At 43.7% G+C, this 17,300-nt stretch overlaps 1 protein-coding gene across 1 annotated transcript; it reads right to left on the reverse strand.

Moving 5' to 3' along the window:
- Positions 1 to 4,954: 4,954 nt before the first annotated feature.
- On the reverse strand, positions 4,955 to 13,511 carry LOC118362575 (homeobox protein SIX4-like). The gene is made up of 3 exons (XM_035743008.2): positions 12,613 to 13,511; positions 8,435 to 9,120; positions 4,955 to 7,475 (listed from the first exon to the last, which is right to left on the reverse strand). The coding sequence occupies exons 1-3, from the start codon at positions 13,338 to 13,340 to the stop codon at positions 6,844 to 6,846; spliced, it is 2,046 nt and encodes a 681-aa protein (XP_035598901.1). The 5' UTR covers positions 13,341 to 13,511; the 3' UTR covers positions 4,955 to 6,843.
- Positions 13,512 to 17,300: the final 3,789 nt, after the last annotated feature.

The following is a 17,300-nucleotide window of genomic DNA, read 5'->3' on the forward strand; positions in this document are numbered from 1 at the left end:
ACGAACAGTACTGCATTAGCTGTTCATTTATTATGGTGTGAAGTCTTTATATTTCTACGAAATTGTGTACATTTTTATTCCGGCCTCCCCAAGGTTATTTCCCTGGAGATAAATCGTCTCTCCACTGCTGTCCTCAATGTTGTGGCGTGAAACATAAAACCTATCCATTAGTAAATGAGTTATGTGAGTCACGGGCTCTTGGTCGTTGAGTCGTTGTTTTGAAGGATAGATCAAATTTCTTTATCTTTCCCAGGATTTGCAACTTGACTCTCCGGCAACACGTTGAGAAGTAGACACCGGAAAAGGAGCATTTCTAGGGCAGCCAATATTATTTGCAATATTATTTATTCTGTCCGTTAGGCCTACATCTTTAACCAATATCTGATTTTACATTTAAGAAATATAGATCTCGGGTTAAATGTTATAGGTAATTCACTGTTAACATATTTGGTATTCTACACACCACTAGGCCTACCAATTAAAAGGGCGTAATCGAGCGTTGGTTTAATACATTTCTGTGGTTTTAGACACATGTAAAAACTAACCTCGTGCTTGGATGAGAGGCGAATCTAGAATATCCATCTTAAACTGTTTGAAAATAATGGGCTATACCATAAAGATTATACAAATGATTTAGCGGCACTGCTGTAAATGGAACTTCCATCATGAAAGCAAATGAACGAGGGTATGCAATAAGTGAAGTGTAAGACCCAACCATTTGCTGAGATTATTATGATCTCAATTGAACTGCCTCCTGATGAATTCATGCACAGTAATGTATAATTGCTCGATCTATTATTCCCAGTTGTATTGATTATAAAGGAAAACAACGTCAAACGAGCATCCAAAGTATAGCCTAAAATTGGCTGAGAGATGTGCATTCTGTCATGCAAATTAGAACATACAAGAACTTATGAAATACGTTGAGGTGGGCTATCGAAAACGAAGGCCCCATCATTCAGTGAATAAAAGGTGCATATTGTGCGGTTGACCGGTCGGTCCTCGACATTAGGCGGAGGCCTATGGGGTTCGCTCCGCTCAGTTCTCTAAACCCCAGCGCTCCAGCAAATGAGCTGTCTTATGGGCCGCTCTCAGGTTTCGCTAATATCTCTACCACATTGCGCCGCGCCTCCTCCTTTAACCCGAGAAGCCAGGGGGACGTGCCCAATCTTAGTTCAGGTCGTGATTATTTCAAGATGTGGACTCCCCTCCACTGCCCCCGGGCAACGATGACGATTGGCGACGTCTCTGCTACTGCACACAACGTCGGTGGATGGAAAATGAGAGGGAGAAAGAAAACAATCCACAAATACATACCGAGAAAGCACTTCATAAAAACGTCACCATATCTCATATCAAACCGTCTATATGTGGCGTTTTGTGACTGGGAGGATGGAGGAGAGAGTAAAATGATGAAAGTCCAGCAAGACCGGGTTCACACAAGCAAGCAGATGGTTTTCGCTTAATCAAAACTGCTATTTCAGCTGTTGACTGGAACAATGCTGATACTGTTCAAATTGGCTGAAACATTTGGAATGTAGCCTATGTAGTCCATGGCTTTCCTTAATATATCTAACCTACTTGGATAAATCAAAATAATTCGAGACGTAGCCCAGGCCGAATAATTAATTGCTGTAAAACTATTTTAAATTAAAAGGTAGGCCTATAATATTTGACACCCCGTATAATTCGTTGCATAGGCCTATATATCTTCAAACTATGCAAAGTATGCAGCAAACATTTTTAAACAAAAATGAGTGCCGTTAGACAACATCAAGTCTGGCTTAGATTACTATATTTTTATAACCCTAATGTTGTTGTCTTTGTAAATACAATTGTATGATTTTTTTGCATAATCTTTTGATAATTTAACTCACTCACTTGAGACGAAGTATAGGATATGTGATTATTAATTACCACAATAGGACTTTTTTCCTCAATACTATTAGTTTGAATTAGCCCATAGGCCCTGCCCAGACCTACATTTTTGTTGTAAAACATACAAGCCTATTCATCACTTTAAGTGCAATACTCCGAATTGGTTGCTTTCTCAAAACACAACTGTTGACATGAGTGAGTTAAATGAAATTGGAGCCGCAATTATCAGCTTAACAGAGTTTCCTGTCATGTTAGAAAATTAGCCTTGTATAAGAGCACTGCGGTCACCTCCCATCAAAATCATTACGGCTCACTTTCCTCGCAGTGCTACCTCATAGGCTACAAAAGGCTATATAGCAGGTTAGTAAACAAACGTTGGTCCTGATGTTGTTAAACGATAATTCGATTAAGAGGCTTTACCGTGGCGTTCTATGTAATAAAACAACCACAATGTTTTGAAATGTGTTGTCCTCATTTTCTAAACCACTTGACCATTAGTTTTAGACAATGTGTAGGTTACTGGTAGGGAGGGGGCGCCAGTTTATAAACAACAACCCCATGGCGTTATGCATAGATCGAGATTTGATATTCACAATGCGTAAAACGGACCCTCCAATTAATTAGGCTATTTGGAGAGAATATTTAGTGTTCATGTTTTTATGTGCTAAATTAAGTTCACCATTATCTTTAAAGGCCTATGAGTGTTGGTAACACAACTAATAAAACATATATAGTAAACATTGATTAGGTGACATTTGGCATGGGGGAAGGAGCTGTCATGTTTGTATTGCTTTCAGACAGAGTCAAACTCCTTAATTGTCATATGAGTCTTATTTTCGTCCCTCCTGTTACAGAGTGGTGTGTTTCTATAGGAAATACAATTTCACCAGTGTGGCGTGGCGATGATGCGGACTCCCAGCTGTTGCCTCTCTCTCAACATATCCCATTTCAGTGGAGAACAACACCCCAACATGTGTGCGTGCACCGGTGCGCGTGTGCGTGTGTGTGTGAGGGGGGAGAGATATAGATATGGGTAGAAACACACTGGCATGTGTAGTGCACGTTTGGACCGTTTTTACGCATATGTTATACGTTGCGGTTATAGTGCAGAACCGAGCATTAAATTGCCCCAGGTCGCACCTTTTCTTTTCTTTTTCGTTGTGGGTGGAGGACTGAACATGTGCATATATTTTCTCACGCCTGATAACAACTCAATTATCTGATGTCGAAGTCAAATATTGCGTTGTGGTTTTGATGGCGAAAACAACTTGGCCTATAAGCTAACCTCAGTCGTTCCCAATGGATTTTAGGCACACACACATCTCACATTGTAAACGCCATAGAGTGCGCGTTTAAACATCAATTTATGATTGTACTTATATTTGCTAACTTTAGGTTCATTTATTTACATTTCACTTTCGGAACCCCACACATGAATCTCCGTGGCTAAAGCATTGGTGGTGGGTCTTTTGGAGCAGCGCAGCACCCAGCGACCCCTGGCCTCTCATTAGTGGGATGTGGAGCAGCGGAGTACCGCGCTCCCCAGGTCATGTTACATATGGCTTGCAGTCTGCTGCGCCGCATTAAATGTCAGCTTTGAAACCATCCAAGAGATCAGAGGTCACCGTTTTTAATAAGGCCTCGGTTCTGGGGGGGTCCCTTCTTTTACTGCTCGCCCGCGCATGTTTTACAGTGCACGTTTTAAATTGTGGACGAAATTATACATCTTACTTGTTTAACTTTTTGGTAACATTATTATGTGGTTGGATTGGTGTATTTGATGTTGAACAATAGCCGCTGGACACATCTCATGTATAAAGTGTGTTATTTTAAAAGTTACACATCTATAAGTTACTTTTTAAACTTTTTGTTTTCTAAATATGCAATACATCCCATCAATTAAGGTTGCCTTGTAAGCTATACTGTAATACATATAATGTAGTAATATTGCCAACAGATGTTCTTCAAAATAGTGTTTAGTCTTCCTTTAAAAGGACTGACTGTGCTGTTCATTTTCTTCTAATCTACAGGCACAATAAAAAGGGGAAATTTGAAGCTTTCTGGGGCCCACACCCCATGAGAACATTGGCTCCCTTTTCCAATCAGACTTTGTTCAGGGCTTCAACAAAGCCGTTTCACCCTCTTCAATATTACAGGAGGCATCACCTGATACCTAACAATCAGCTAATCCAATGCCCATGGCAACGAAGTCACCAGTGCACAGGTAACCATACACCAGTTACCTGCCTCTCCCTCTCCTTTTTCTCCCCCACTCTCTCCATTGAATGAGCGGAGACAAACACCTTCTGTTTATTTGGGTCATCCGTATAGAACCCATAAAAATGATCTACGAAGAGGATAAGACCTGAAGTCCAGTCTCAAAACCACTATAAATTCTCCATCTACGTATCCACCCATGCATCCATTCCCCCGCCCCTTCTATCCCCCTTTATCTTAACTAGCCTTACTTGGGAGCCGGTGGAGAGAATCAGAATTGGGTGGAAGATCATTAAAAATCCCCCAAAGCCATGTGAGCAGTTCAGGATATCTCTGTACAGACACACAGTGCCTGTGAGTGACAACCCTTCAGACTCATTCATCCATATGTGGATCAGCTGAGTGAGGCAGGGAGAGCTTGCTCTGGGTTATCCCAGGGAGAGGGCCAATGGATAGGACTGTGTGGAGCTATGGACCCCCCACCCCTAAGAGCAGTACCTCTGGAAATCTCATTGCTGTTTATTTGAATTACGGCGGCTGAGATGAGAATAGGAGGGTTAATGAACACCAGGTTGCCAGGCATGTGCAAATGATCACTGCAGGTTTGCAGAGCGCAGTTCTAGGCTTGTTGGATCAGGGCATGCCTGTTATACCCCCATCCTCGCAGAGGTTGGCTTTCTAAGCCTTTTAAATATATAGAAGACGTATGCTTCCCGTCTGGAGAATGAAGGTCCACTGTAGACATAACATTAAACACAAACCCAACTCGCATGTTTAATTAAGAAATAATCTAGAAATTATTTAGTCATGGTAAAGGAGCCAAATGAACACTTTTTTTCATGACAAAAACCAGTAACAGTTTTATATTTTTATAAATATAAACTTTTAATGCAGTATGGAGATTTAGAAAAATACATTCACATCATTTCAGATTACAAACATACAGTTCAAGCTAAAATAAAAAACAATCTGTTTTACCACATGCCTATGGCTTATTTTTGGTATGTGACATCAGAACATGTAGACAAAGTTGTTCTGTAATGTCATCTTTATGTCAGTTTGCAGTCTGTTCATAGCTCTACTCTGAGTGAGGGTTTAGGTCATGGAACCTGACAAAGGAAAATGTACTGGCAAGTCTCTATGTACATGGATCTGTGTCTTAATGTCTTACTGTTATGTGTAAATTACATTTGTTGGTCATGCGGTTGAGATGGGGTATTATGGTTTTGTGTTGTGCGTCTGTGTGGAGTTCATGTCTTCAGTTGTGAAGTGCTCCACATACATTTGTTGATGTATGAGGCCCACTTACTCCCTACCTCAACATCACAGGAGATGTCTGGCTTATGCACCTATCTAATAATACCAGAAAATTACCCAAAGTGGAAGAGCTTTATCTGAAAACCATGGAAGTTTGCATGTGTCTCACTCTGCACCTATGCATCAATCATAGAGGGTAGAGAACTTGCTAGTCACACTCAATCGTATTTAGAAAATAACAATTAAAAGTAAAAGGCACTAGTAACCAGGACATTTGAATATTCTTAACTCAGTTTGCCATGCAAAGGGACACAATAGAAATCCCTCTCCATAAAAAAACACTTCGGACTGCATGTGGTTCTCCTCCCTCAAACACAATGCTCCCCTTCCAGTTTCTCATACAAACAGGCACAACAGTCAATAATATAAATGTGCTTGCATCTTACCTTGTAGACAAATATAACTGATGTATATTTTTGCAGAGACAGTTTGAGAGACATTTCAAAATGAATGATGGGACATACTGTTGCCAAAATGAACAAACAGCATATAGTGGTCTTACTGTGTTCAAATAGATACGGACTGTGTCACAACCCCTTTATAATCTCTCTGTCTCCAATAATGGATGAAGCTTGAAATATGTTTTCACAGTATAGATTTGCTATGGTTTGATCAGTCCAGAGGGAAAGGTAGGTTCTTTGAAGCTACAATCTTCTGTTATAGTGTTTTGATGCTAGTGCAAATTAGGAGAGATCAGTGCAGACTGACATTCTACGGGTGCAGAAAGGCACATTCATTTCTTCTTAAGTCCCCCGAACAGAAACCATGCCATAAATATGATGAATCACCCTCAGCCCACATGATATGTAACAAATGATGAATGTACTATGGAGGATGGTAGACTTGAATGACTTTCTGAGAATTTGAAGAGGTCTAAATTGCATAAATCAGCAACTGCTGTGCACAGTGATGGTCCTGTTATTCATATGTGGTTTTCAGTGCAGCAATTGTAGTGGTTTAGTGAACATTTTCACAGAGACGCTCCCCTCCCCCTACTGAAGGGCCTTTTTGAGTTGACCCAGATGACACATTTAGTTTGGAGAAACATCCTGGTCACATGATCAGGGCCATTCCAACACCTGCTTCTGTGGATCAAGTCCACTCAATGGGAAGTAGCAGGTGTTGTAATATAAAAAATGCACACTTAGAATGTGGTTCATATGCATGCAAGGGACTTCTAGTTCTGACTTTCTGTGATGCATAGAGGAATCGGGGGTTTTAAAATCATTCATTAGGATGACTTCATGGTGTCAATCCAAGGGGTTTGCATCTGAATAGAGTGCAGTGTAAGGTAAAATGAACACAACATTAGCAAATAATTTAACACTTAGAAGAAATGAATGGTAAAAAAAACACACAAAAAAGTAAAAATATTCACCACATCACTGCTTGGGCAGAATTGAGTGCTTATGAAACGTCATAGGTTACAGGTTAAAGGTCAGCCATATCCTCGTCCATCTGCACTGTCTGTAATTTGGCCAGCTCCTTCTCCTCCCCCGGCTCCATCTCCCCACACATGACCCGCACCATCTCATTCACCCCATCGCCACTTGCGTCCACCTTACTCTCTGACACAGACATGTAGTTGTTGTTCATGCCAGGGCCCAGGAGGTGTGAGGAGGGGACAGGTTGTGGGTTGTGGCCCCTGAGGTACTCAGGCTGGAGGTGGTGTCCGTTCGGGTCTGTTTGGGCCATCAGAGGGGTGCTGACGGTGAGGGTGGTGTAGACCTCAGGCTCTGGACTGGAGGAGCTGACCATGGTTACATCAGAGGAAGGGGTGGGGCCCTGGCTAGAGGGGACCTCCTCTGAGTTTAGGGGGGCTGAGGAGTAACTGAGCTGCCCACTGGTGTCCAGGTGAAGGCCATGATGGTAGGAGTACACCCCACCGCCCCCACCTCCCTCCATGGGCTCCTTCTTGATGGAGGTCTGTCCAGTGTTGCCCATGCTGTACAGCACTGTGCTGGGGTGCATGGGGGCCATGGCCAGCTTGTCCTGATGGTGCTGGTGGTGGTAGGAGTCCTCACTGGAAGAACTGACTGCTACATTGTTCACTTGGATTGTACCTGGGATAATCAATGACAGGACATTATACATCTTATACTCCTTACAAACAGTACTTTATACCCTTATCTCTGAACCACTATAACCAACTCCTGCTCAACTCGACTAACAGTCTTCCAAATCTCTGGCTTCACTCTTACTGTACTGTTGCTGTATGTTCTTAACTTCCAGCAGAAATACATCAAATCTCTGCTGTGTCTCTCTCACACCTAGGTTTTGAAGCTGACCCTGTGGGACCCAGGAGAGTTGTATTGATGTAAAAGTCTGTTATGGGCCAACAAAAAGGCATTTTTTTCTTTCTATTTTACTTTTCTGTTGTCCTGGTATGAAGTCTCTGCTTTTTGTCAAAGTAAGTGCTGTAATGACTCTCTCCTCGTTAGTAAGTTTTTCAGCCCTGTAATTGTCTGAAACAGATTCTCCTCCTCTCTCCCCCTGAGGTCAGGAGTGTGCAGTGATGATGACTTCAGAACCTGTGTTCTATTCATCTCTATAATTTTCAAGGACCACCATATATCGCCACACAAGATAATGGACTGTGTGTGTGTGTGTGTCTGGCATGTACGTCGAGCCCCAACTCATTGCAGTGCAGTAACAAGCCTCTGGCCTCAGACCCAAAGTCAGGAAGGCCAAATGCTAAGGCAGCTTCGACATATTGAATGCATAACAGAGCTGATGACTACACCCATTGCTATTTCAACCCAGGACTCATTCACTTTATTGAAGAAGAAGAAGAAAGGGATTTGGTTGCAATATTTAAAAGGTTAGGGTCAACTACCACCATATTCTTGTAAATGCACAGATAATGTATCTTTCATTAGCAATGAAGAAGACATTAAGTCCTAAAATACTGTAAGCAATAATTATCTCTCACCAATAAGCGTTATCGGCAAAACTTCAATGTGGGTTTTAAGTTTTCAATGTAGCTGACATAGAACTGACAACCAGTTTAAAGTCAACCCACCTTGTGAGAGTGCTGAGGTGGAGGAGCCAGAGGGGAGCTGCAGAGGAGGAAGACCTACATTGCTGTTGAGCAGAGATGCCCTGTTGCCGTCAGATATGCCGCTGTGCACATGGACCTGACTGTAACCGCCCAGCTGGAGCGTCCCTGAGGACGAACTGAACGTGAGGACGGACGAGCCGGCATTTTGAGCTGCCATGCCGTGAACCCCCTCCAGTTTCACCTCTGCCCCGTTCACACAGCCGGAGTAGGAGGCGTAGTCCACACCGGAGCTGCCCAGCCCCTTCTCCTGGCCTGCCTGCATCTGCATGTCCACACCAGAGCCCCCCATCAAGACCCCCCCAGAGAGCCGCTGGGGGTTGAAGGCCAGGGGCTGGACACCCAGGTTGAGCCCGTTGAACAGGATGTTGCTGGGGGCCTGGAGGTAAGACGAGCCACCATTATGGAAGACAGTGGAGGGGTTACTGGTCACTAGGTTCCCGTTAAAGAGAACCCCACTGCTGGATCCAGGGGGCATCTTGATGTCCCCAATCTGTTTGATGACCAACCCACTGTCCAGAGACCCTGTCTGCAGGGGGAGGGCCCCATGGGTCATCGCCCCGTCAGATGAATTGGAGAGGGGGAGTGGAGAAAGCTCTTCCTGTCCTTTACTAGACTCATCCTCTGTGCTGTGGTTGCCATCAGATTCACTGTGGGAAAAAAAGTCAGAGAGAAGGGACAGTGAGATATAGAAAGATGCTCGGGGACTGTCGGAATGAAATATGTCCTCTTCTACACTTTTGATAGATTTTAATAATAGAATTGTGTGTGGCAGAATAGAGGTCAGAGAAGTAAGTTGTCCTACTAGTTTGACTTACAGTATGTTGCTGTCTTTTGTGAGCGCAGAGGTGGAGTTTTACTATTGACAGAGTGAGTGAGACAGACAGATTTTGAAACCAAGATAATCATAGGCAGACCTGTGAGAATGTTGAGAAAGTGGGTGTGACTGTGTGTTTCTCACTCAGAGTGGTAGTGTGTTTGTGTGTGTATGTTGGGATGTAAACATTGCATAAATTAATACAATATTGCATCACTCACTAACAAGGAATAAACGGTCATTTCCTGTAAACAGAAGGCTACAGAGGGTAGTGCGAACGGCCCAGTAGATCACCGGGACCGAGCTCCCTGTCATCCAGGACCTCTATACCAGGCAGTGTCAGAGGAAGGCCCTAAAAATGGTCAAAGACTCCAGCCACCCAAGTCATAGACTATTCTTTCTGCTACCACACGGCAAGCAGTACCGATGCGCTAAGTCTGGAACCATTAGGACCCTGAACAGCTTCTACCCTCAAGCCATTAGACTTCTAAATATACTGAACAAAAAAAAATATTCAACATGCAACAGTTTCAAAGATGTTGCTGAGTTACAGTTAATTTAAGTAAATCAGTCAATTGAACTAAATTCATTAAGCCCGAACTATGGATTTCACATGGCTGAACAGGGGCATTAGGCCCACCAACTTGGGAGCCAGGCCCAGCCAATCAGAACGATTCCGCAGGTGAAGAAACCCGGATGTAGAGGTCCTGGTCTGGCGTGGTTACACGTGGTCTGCGGTTGTGAGGCCAGTTGGACATACTGCCAAATTCTGTAAAACGATGTTGGAGGCGGCTTATGGTAGAGAAATTAACATTAAATTATTTGGCAAAAGCTCTGGTAGGCATTCCTGCAGTAAGCATGCCCATTGTACGCTCCCTCAAAACTTGAGACATCTGTGGCATTGTGTGACAAAACTGCACATGTTAGAGTGGCCTTTTATTGTCCCCAGCACAAGATGCAACGGTGTAATGACCATGCGGTTTAATCAGCTTCTTGAAATGCCACACCTGGTGGATGGATTATGGATGGATTATCTTGGCAAAGGAGAAATGCTCAATAACAGGAATGTAAACAAATTTGTGCACAGAATTTGAGAGAAATAAGCTCCCTTTGTGCATGGACCATTTCTGGGATCTTTTATTTCAGCTAATGAAACATGGGACCAACACTTTACATGTTGTGCTTATATTTTTGTTCAGTGTAGTTACCCAAATAGCTACCAGGACTATGTGCATTGATCCCTTTTTGCAGTAACTCTTTTGACTCACCACATATGCTGCTGTTACTGCTTATTATCTGTCCTGTTGCCTAGTCACTTTAACCCTACCTATATGTACATCTCTTTTACATCATACCCCCACATGTCGACTCAGTACCGGTACCCTTTGTATATAGCCAAGTGAGTCATTGTGTATTTATTGTTTGTGCTATTATTTTTAAATTTTTCTCGCTGCATTGTTGGGAAAGGCCGTAAGTAAGCCTTTTTACTGTTAGTCTACACCTGATGTTTACAAAGCATGTGACAAATAACATTTGAATTGTTTTTTTGATTTGAACATGCAAAATACCTTATTTGCATACTAAGAAATGTGGCTGACTTGTCAATGCAACTTAATTGATCCCTCAAACTGTCTTAGCCAATTGAGATAGTGATAAAACCTCAAGCACAAGCACATATATAATTGTATAGAATCTTTGTGGGCACAACAACAGAGGTGAACCATGGAGATCTCACAAACATTGCTTCAAAGAGGTGTAGTGACGACCAAAAGTTTTACCCCGTGGAGAATACATTGCATTATATCTCTCCATTATTTAAACTCCTTCAGGACCTAGTAGGCTTGGACGACAATACAACCAACAGTGGACCTACCATTTGGTGCAATAAATTCCAGGGTGACAAATGTCAGCTGTGGCAACGTGACAACACAAATGGGCAATTCATTTATTTGTAATTTGGTGGTGATTGGTATATGTTTTGCTTTATTTTTTTTGTTTGCATAACTTCACAATTTAAGTTTTGTAATGTCAAGAAAATATTAAGAAATCGAACAATGCCATTTCCAATTGTATTTTTCATCATGAGTGAGTGACTGAAGCAGCTGCATTTCCCTCGCTACAAAAAAAGACTCGCTCTCTGAAATAAAGAGCCTCATTGACTCTGAGAAACTTCTGCTTCATCGTCTTGAGGCCTGCAAGCCAGTTATTGAAGAAGGATAGCTTATTCCTCTTCTCCATAAATTAACTTAATAACTATGGCTTATAATCACTTATTTTGTCACTCAAAGGACAATATTTTTTAGTCATTGGCAATATAATTATTGGCCTCCACATACTGGAATGAAGTGGATTGTAAACACAAAAAACGTCCTTCGAGCAAAAATGCCTGTGAGCTGTTTATGACATCATCTTTCTTGAAGTGTGTGTGTGTGCGTGTGTATGTGCGTGTGTGTGTGTGCGTGCTTCAATTGCTTTGGCAATGTTAACATATGTTTCCCATGCCAATAAATCCCTTGAATTGAATTGAGAGAGAGAGAGCGAGAGAAAGAACTCACCTCCACCAGGTGCACACGAGCTTTGTTCATAGAGAAGAAAACATAAAAAGAAGGGAATATATCTGCCTGCCTGTGGGTGGGTTTTTTTCAAACGAAACGCTGAAGGGAGGTTTTCTGATTACCCTCGGCTTAAAAGGAAAAGTAAACAGCTAAAGTGATTTATGTGGTGAGGTATTCAGTTGGTTTTGAACACACACAGGTGAGGTATTCAGTTGGTTTTGAACACACACAGGTGAGGTATTCAGTTGGTTTTGAACACACACACACGCGCGCACACACACACACACTGTCAGGAGACTATATAATTGTTTCATACTTATAGGCTAAATCTATAAAACAACTTATTTATAACACCATTTAGACTATATAAGTTATATTCGGAATATAGCAGGCTAATGTTGGACTGGTATCCATTTTCTTAGCGCCTGAACACTCAAAAGAAACCCGATCTGGATGTCAACAGCCTCATATTTCAAAACATTAGCGGCGTGTTTGCTACTTGGCACACTTTTTTGTTTCGGAATTACTCTATCTAATGTTAATTATTTACGCTGTCAACTCACATACCAAGCTCTATGGGCGATTACCATGCAATAGCCAGAGGCAGTCATGTGTGTGTATGATACAAGGAAAGCCAGCTCGACCTTGCCAGCAATAATCTCAAAAATCATTCCTGGTAATGAATGTACAATTTAAATGTGCCATTACGCACACTGTGCTATTTTCGTAAAATCAAGCAATCAACGGATACTTTATTTGTTCTTTCTCACCTTTTTGATTGCGCTTCGGATGGGTTTCTGTCCCTCTGTCTCCTGTTTTTGAACCAGTTGCTGACCTGCGTCAAAGAGAGTCCCGTGATTTTAGCGAGGTTTCTTTTCTCGGCTGGAGAGGGATATCTATTCTGCTTGTAGAGATCCTTCAGCGCGTTGCGGGACCTCTCTTTGAAGCAGTATACGGTCTCTTCCCCGTCCCAGATAGTCCGGGGGAGTGGGTACTTTCTCCGCAGGCGATATTTATCCACGGCGCCCAGGGGTCTCCCACGCGCTTTCTCTGCCTCGGTATACCGTGCCTTGTACCATAGGTCTTGCAGCGAGGAGTGATTGGACGGACTGAAGCTGTGGTTCTCCAAAATACTGTAGAGCTCCTGGTACCGAGCCTGATGAAAAGCGACGAGAGCTTGAGCTTTCAGAATGCTTTCGTTGCCGCGTAGCAGGTCACTCTGTGGCAAGGACCATAAAAACCTGGCCAGCCGGTCCACATTGCCTCCCTGCTGCAGAGCCTCGCAGACGCACGCCACTTGCTCCGGGGAGAATGCCAGGGAAGAAGTCGCGCTCACCAGAAGTTCACTGTGGACCGCATCAGTGTTCGAAGTTGCGCGCTCCATAGACAACTCCGCGGTATCGAGCGCCAGAAGCTTGATACACTCTCGCCTGTCCGTCTTCACATTTTCCTTCTGAATGTCATTTGAAATTGTGACTTCTCCTGAAGAAGAAGACATTTTTCAAGCCTTTCCTGGTAAGTCACTCCTCCCTGGTTCCGGCAAGCCTTCAGCCGATCAGGTTACCCCCTCGCCATGCGAATGCGATCGAATATCTGGCAGCAGCTGTAAGTGGATAGCGCTCCCCTTTCGTTCCAACGTGACTTTTACTCTGCGGGAACTGTAGCAAGAGGGCATTGGGGTCTGTCTGCAGGAGAGCCACCCGATTGGCTACGAAGGGCTCCGCCAGGGAGGAGCGACCTCGACCAAGAGACGAATGTTTGGTTTGCAGCTGTCACTCAAACATGACGTACAAAATTTCAAAGGTTTACCTGTACAAGGTGAATGTGGTTGGGATTTTGATATGGGAGCGGAAAATACTCTCCATATTGTCTGCATCATGGCATATTATTTTTTGATTGTACCAACTGAGCTGTGCGCTAATGGACTGCCCCTGTTAGCTAAATTAAATAATTTGTGATATGCGTACAGCAGCCTACTCTTTATAGCCTACGTTATACATTAAACTCCAACATCGATTAATATAAAAAAGCAAACTAATGAAAGTTTCTTATGCGTTAGCTCAGTTAATGGAAATTAACTGATAGGCTATTTGATTATCATAATGCAACAATAGCTGATACAAATACCTATTATTATTAGGCTCTGATCATTAGACTATTATTATTAGCAATGTTTTTAGCTGATTACTATAGTGAGTTTCTCATGTTTTCAAATAGGTAATCTAACAGGCTATCAAATGAAAATGCATAATTTTAGTTTAAAAAAATGAAATAAGCCTAAGCATTGTGGAGCTCTGAAAATGTCGTGTGTGTGTGTGTTTATTCTTGTTTTCATAATCTTACATTTGAAAATAACAAGATTTATCACTATTACGCATTTGTCCACTTAGTGAGGTGCGCTATGAGGGATCATTAACTAGGAACCGATCTTACCACCGACGTCCTTATCGGGACAATTTAAATGTGACACATTTTACCACTTGTGCGAACTGTTAAAGAGACATTGATAACTTGCTAGTTCATTGTTGACATCTATTTTCGGTGCTTTGTAGAGATGGACAACCATGGGTGTCCGAGATGCAAGACAGCAAAATACAGGAATCAGTCCCTGAAACGAATGGTGAATGTTTGTGAGTATCAATTCATGATAACTAGCTAACGTTAGCCTTCCCAGCTTTTAGCTGCATGTTTTCAATCCATGCAAGGAGGCAATGTGGACCGGCTGGCCAGGTTATGGTCCTTATATATATATGTGTATTATTTAGCCAGACAACTACAATAAGACATATCAAATAAACTGTAATGTTAGTTAGTACGTCTGTAAAGTTTGTCAAGCTGAACGTGAGGAGCTGTTACCTTTTGGTGCGTGATGTCAACATTCATGTTTGCTTGTTTTAATATGTTCTTTCTATTGGCAACATAAAAACGTATATTTGTCTCAGCGTGTCTTGTTTACAAGCTTTTACAGTATGCCCACGTTTAATGAACAGCGCTGGCTTGTTGTTTGTGATACGGAAACTGTTCCCATATATCAATTCTGGTTGATGTAGTCGCTCAGTATCTTTGGAAGTAACATTAAAAAAAGATTGCAATAAAGCTGTTCCCAAAATCCCCCCGGTTTTTTAAGCCCAGACATCCACCCAGTCTCCATGATGGAGAGGAGACCTGTTGATTTTATGGGTGTTGAAGCTGATGAAAATGCTGGTGTCTGCTGGAGCATATGTTCGACCCTGCATGTTTATTGACCGTACCATCAGGAAGTGGCTGTGCTTCGTCATCAGGTCAGCCCACTCATAACTCAGAGCTTCTGTTCTGTCTGGACGCAGGGTCACACTGGGAGAAAATTGAAATAACTTTGCAATAAAGCAATTTAGAGGATTGCCCTTCCCTAGCTCCGGTCACCTTGCTGGTGCTCTTCAGAGCTGTTTACCAGATCATCAGGGTGCTGCTAGGAAACTGCAACCACACACATTGGGATGTTGTCTTTGACTGTCCCGACTGCTGGTTATTTGACTAAGGTTTGGTGTGATATTGTTGATGTGCAAATGTTGTGCAATCTCGGAACCCAGAACTAAATCCGATCTGTCACTGGAGATAAGCCTAATCTTGACAAAAGTGGTATTTTTTTCATAGTCAAAAATATCCTGCCCACCTATCTGGTTGTCTGTCTGTCGGTCAGTCTGGCTCTCTGTTGGTCTGACTGTCAATTAGTCAAGCTGTGGCAAGGTCTTATCTGCTTTGGGGAGAGAGTCTTGCTGACAGCTGACAACGCTGTGAAGCCATCCAGTCTAGGCCGTCCCGTGCGCTATATGGAACCACTCCACCCTGCATCTAAATTTAAACCCCACTGTGGCACATTTACTGTCGCCGTGGCCTTCTGTTATTTATTACCTACGCACAATGACGCAGGATCTGTGTCCTTTGGCGACGACACAGCACAGATGCCGGTGGGCCAGGGATATTACCCAGGCTGGGGAGGTACAGATCAAGGAAGGACTGATAGGGACACCTCTGCATGTGGAGGCTAGGTTCTTGTGATCTACCGTGTCATTTATGACATTCATCTTCCCATTAGTTAAAGAGTCAATCAAATGTCCCAGTGTTTTCTGGCTGTGGCTCCTTACGTTTTAGGTGTTACTGGCAGGAATGTGGCGTCACAGTAGGTTAGCGGTGTTTTTTTTGTGTTTCAATTTCGTGGTATCCAATTGTTGTAGTAGCTACTATCTTGTCTCATTGTACGGGCTCAGGAGAGACGAAGTAATGCGTCCTCCGATACACAACCCAACCAAGCCGCACTGCTTCTTAACACAGTGCGCATTCAACCCGGAAGCCAGCCGCACCAATGCGCCGGAGGAAACACCGTGCACCTGGCCACCTTGGCTAGCGCACACTGCGCCCAGCCCGCCACAGGAGTCGCTGGTGCGCGATGAGACAAGGACACCCCTACCGACCAAGCCCTCCCTAACCCGGGCGACGTTAGGCCAATTGTGCGTCGCCCCATGGAGCCTGGGAGCGAACCCAGGGACTCTGATGGCACAGCTGGCGCTGCAGTACAGCGCCTTTAACCACTGCGCCACCTGGGAGGCCAGGTTAGCGGTGTTTGATGGCCAGGTGATTACGACACAAAGGGATCTCCTGCCTGGGCCCACGCACCACAGCTGCTTGTGTGGGAGTCCAGAGCATGGAGTCCAGAGCATGGAGTCCAGAGCATGGAGTCCAGAGCATGCAGAGCATGGAGTCCAGAGCATGGAGTCCAGAGCATGGAGTCCAGAGCATGGAGTCCAGAGCATGGAGTCCAGAGCATGGAGTCCAGAGCATGGAGTCCAGAGCATGGAGTCCAGAGCATGGAGTCCAGAGCATAGAGGGCTTTATGTGAGAAACAGGTGAACCAGCCCCTATGTGGCTGCATTGTTCCTACCTTCAATAGTGTATAGGAGGAGGAGGAGGAGGAGGAGGGAGGGAGGGAGGCAATGTCACTGGCTGTTGGGGTTGCGGAGGGGGAGGGGGTTGTCTTTGCTGTGCCAGGCCCCTGTTTACCTCCTTTCTGACCTGCTGACAGCTGCAGATGGGAGAGATATGAGCTCTGAGCAGGACAGGTGAGGGGGAGGACTAGAGGTGCAGGGCTCGCTCACCACTCTGCTACAGTGAGAACAGTTCTGGGAGAGAGGAAGAGACAGAGGGAAAGATAGCGTATGCTAGAGAAATCGTGTGGATGATGCTGGACATATTACCGTATAGCCTCTCAAGCCCTTATGCCCAGCAGCAGGAGAAAGGCACAATTTGAAAGATGATGCTGCAGTAGATGGCAGGCATTTTATGGGCTCTTGACCTATTCTGTCACACCGTGTATTAGTGATGTATGGGTAGACTCATAACCCGCAGTCCCCGTGCTTATAACCGCAAAATATTGTGTGGATGAAGGACAGGTGGGTTGCAGTCGGGTTGAATAAAGAGAAAA

Source organism: Oncorhynchus keta, chromosome 29 (assembly GCF_023373465.1).
Source record: "Oncorhynchus keta strain PuntledgeMale-10-30-2019 chromosome 29, Oket_V2, whole genome shotgun sequence".
Taxonomy (NCBI): domain Eukaryota; kingdom Metazoa; phylum Chordata; class Actinopteri; order Salmoniformes; family Salmonidae; genus Oncorhynchus; species Oncorhynchus keta.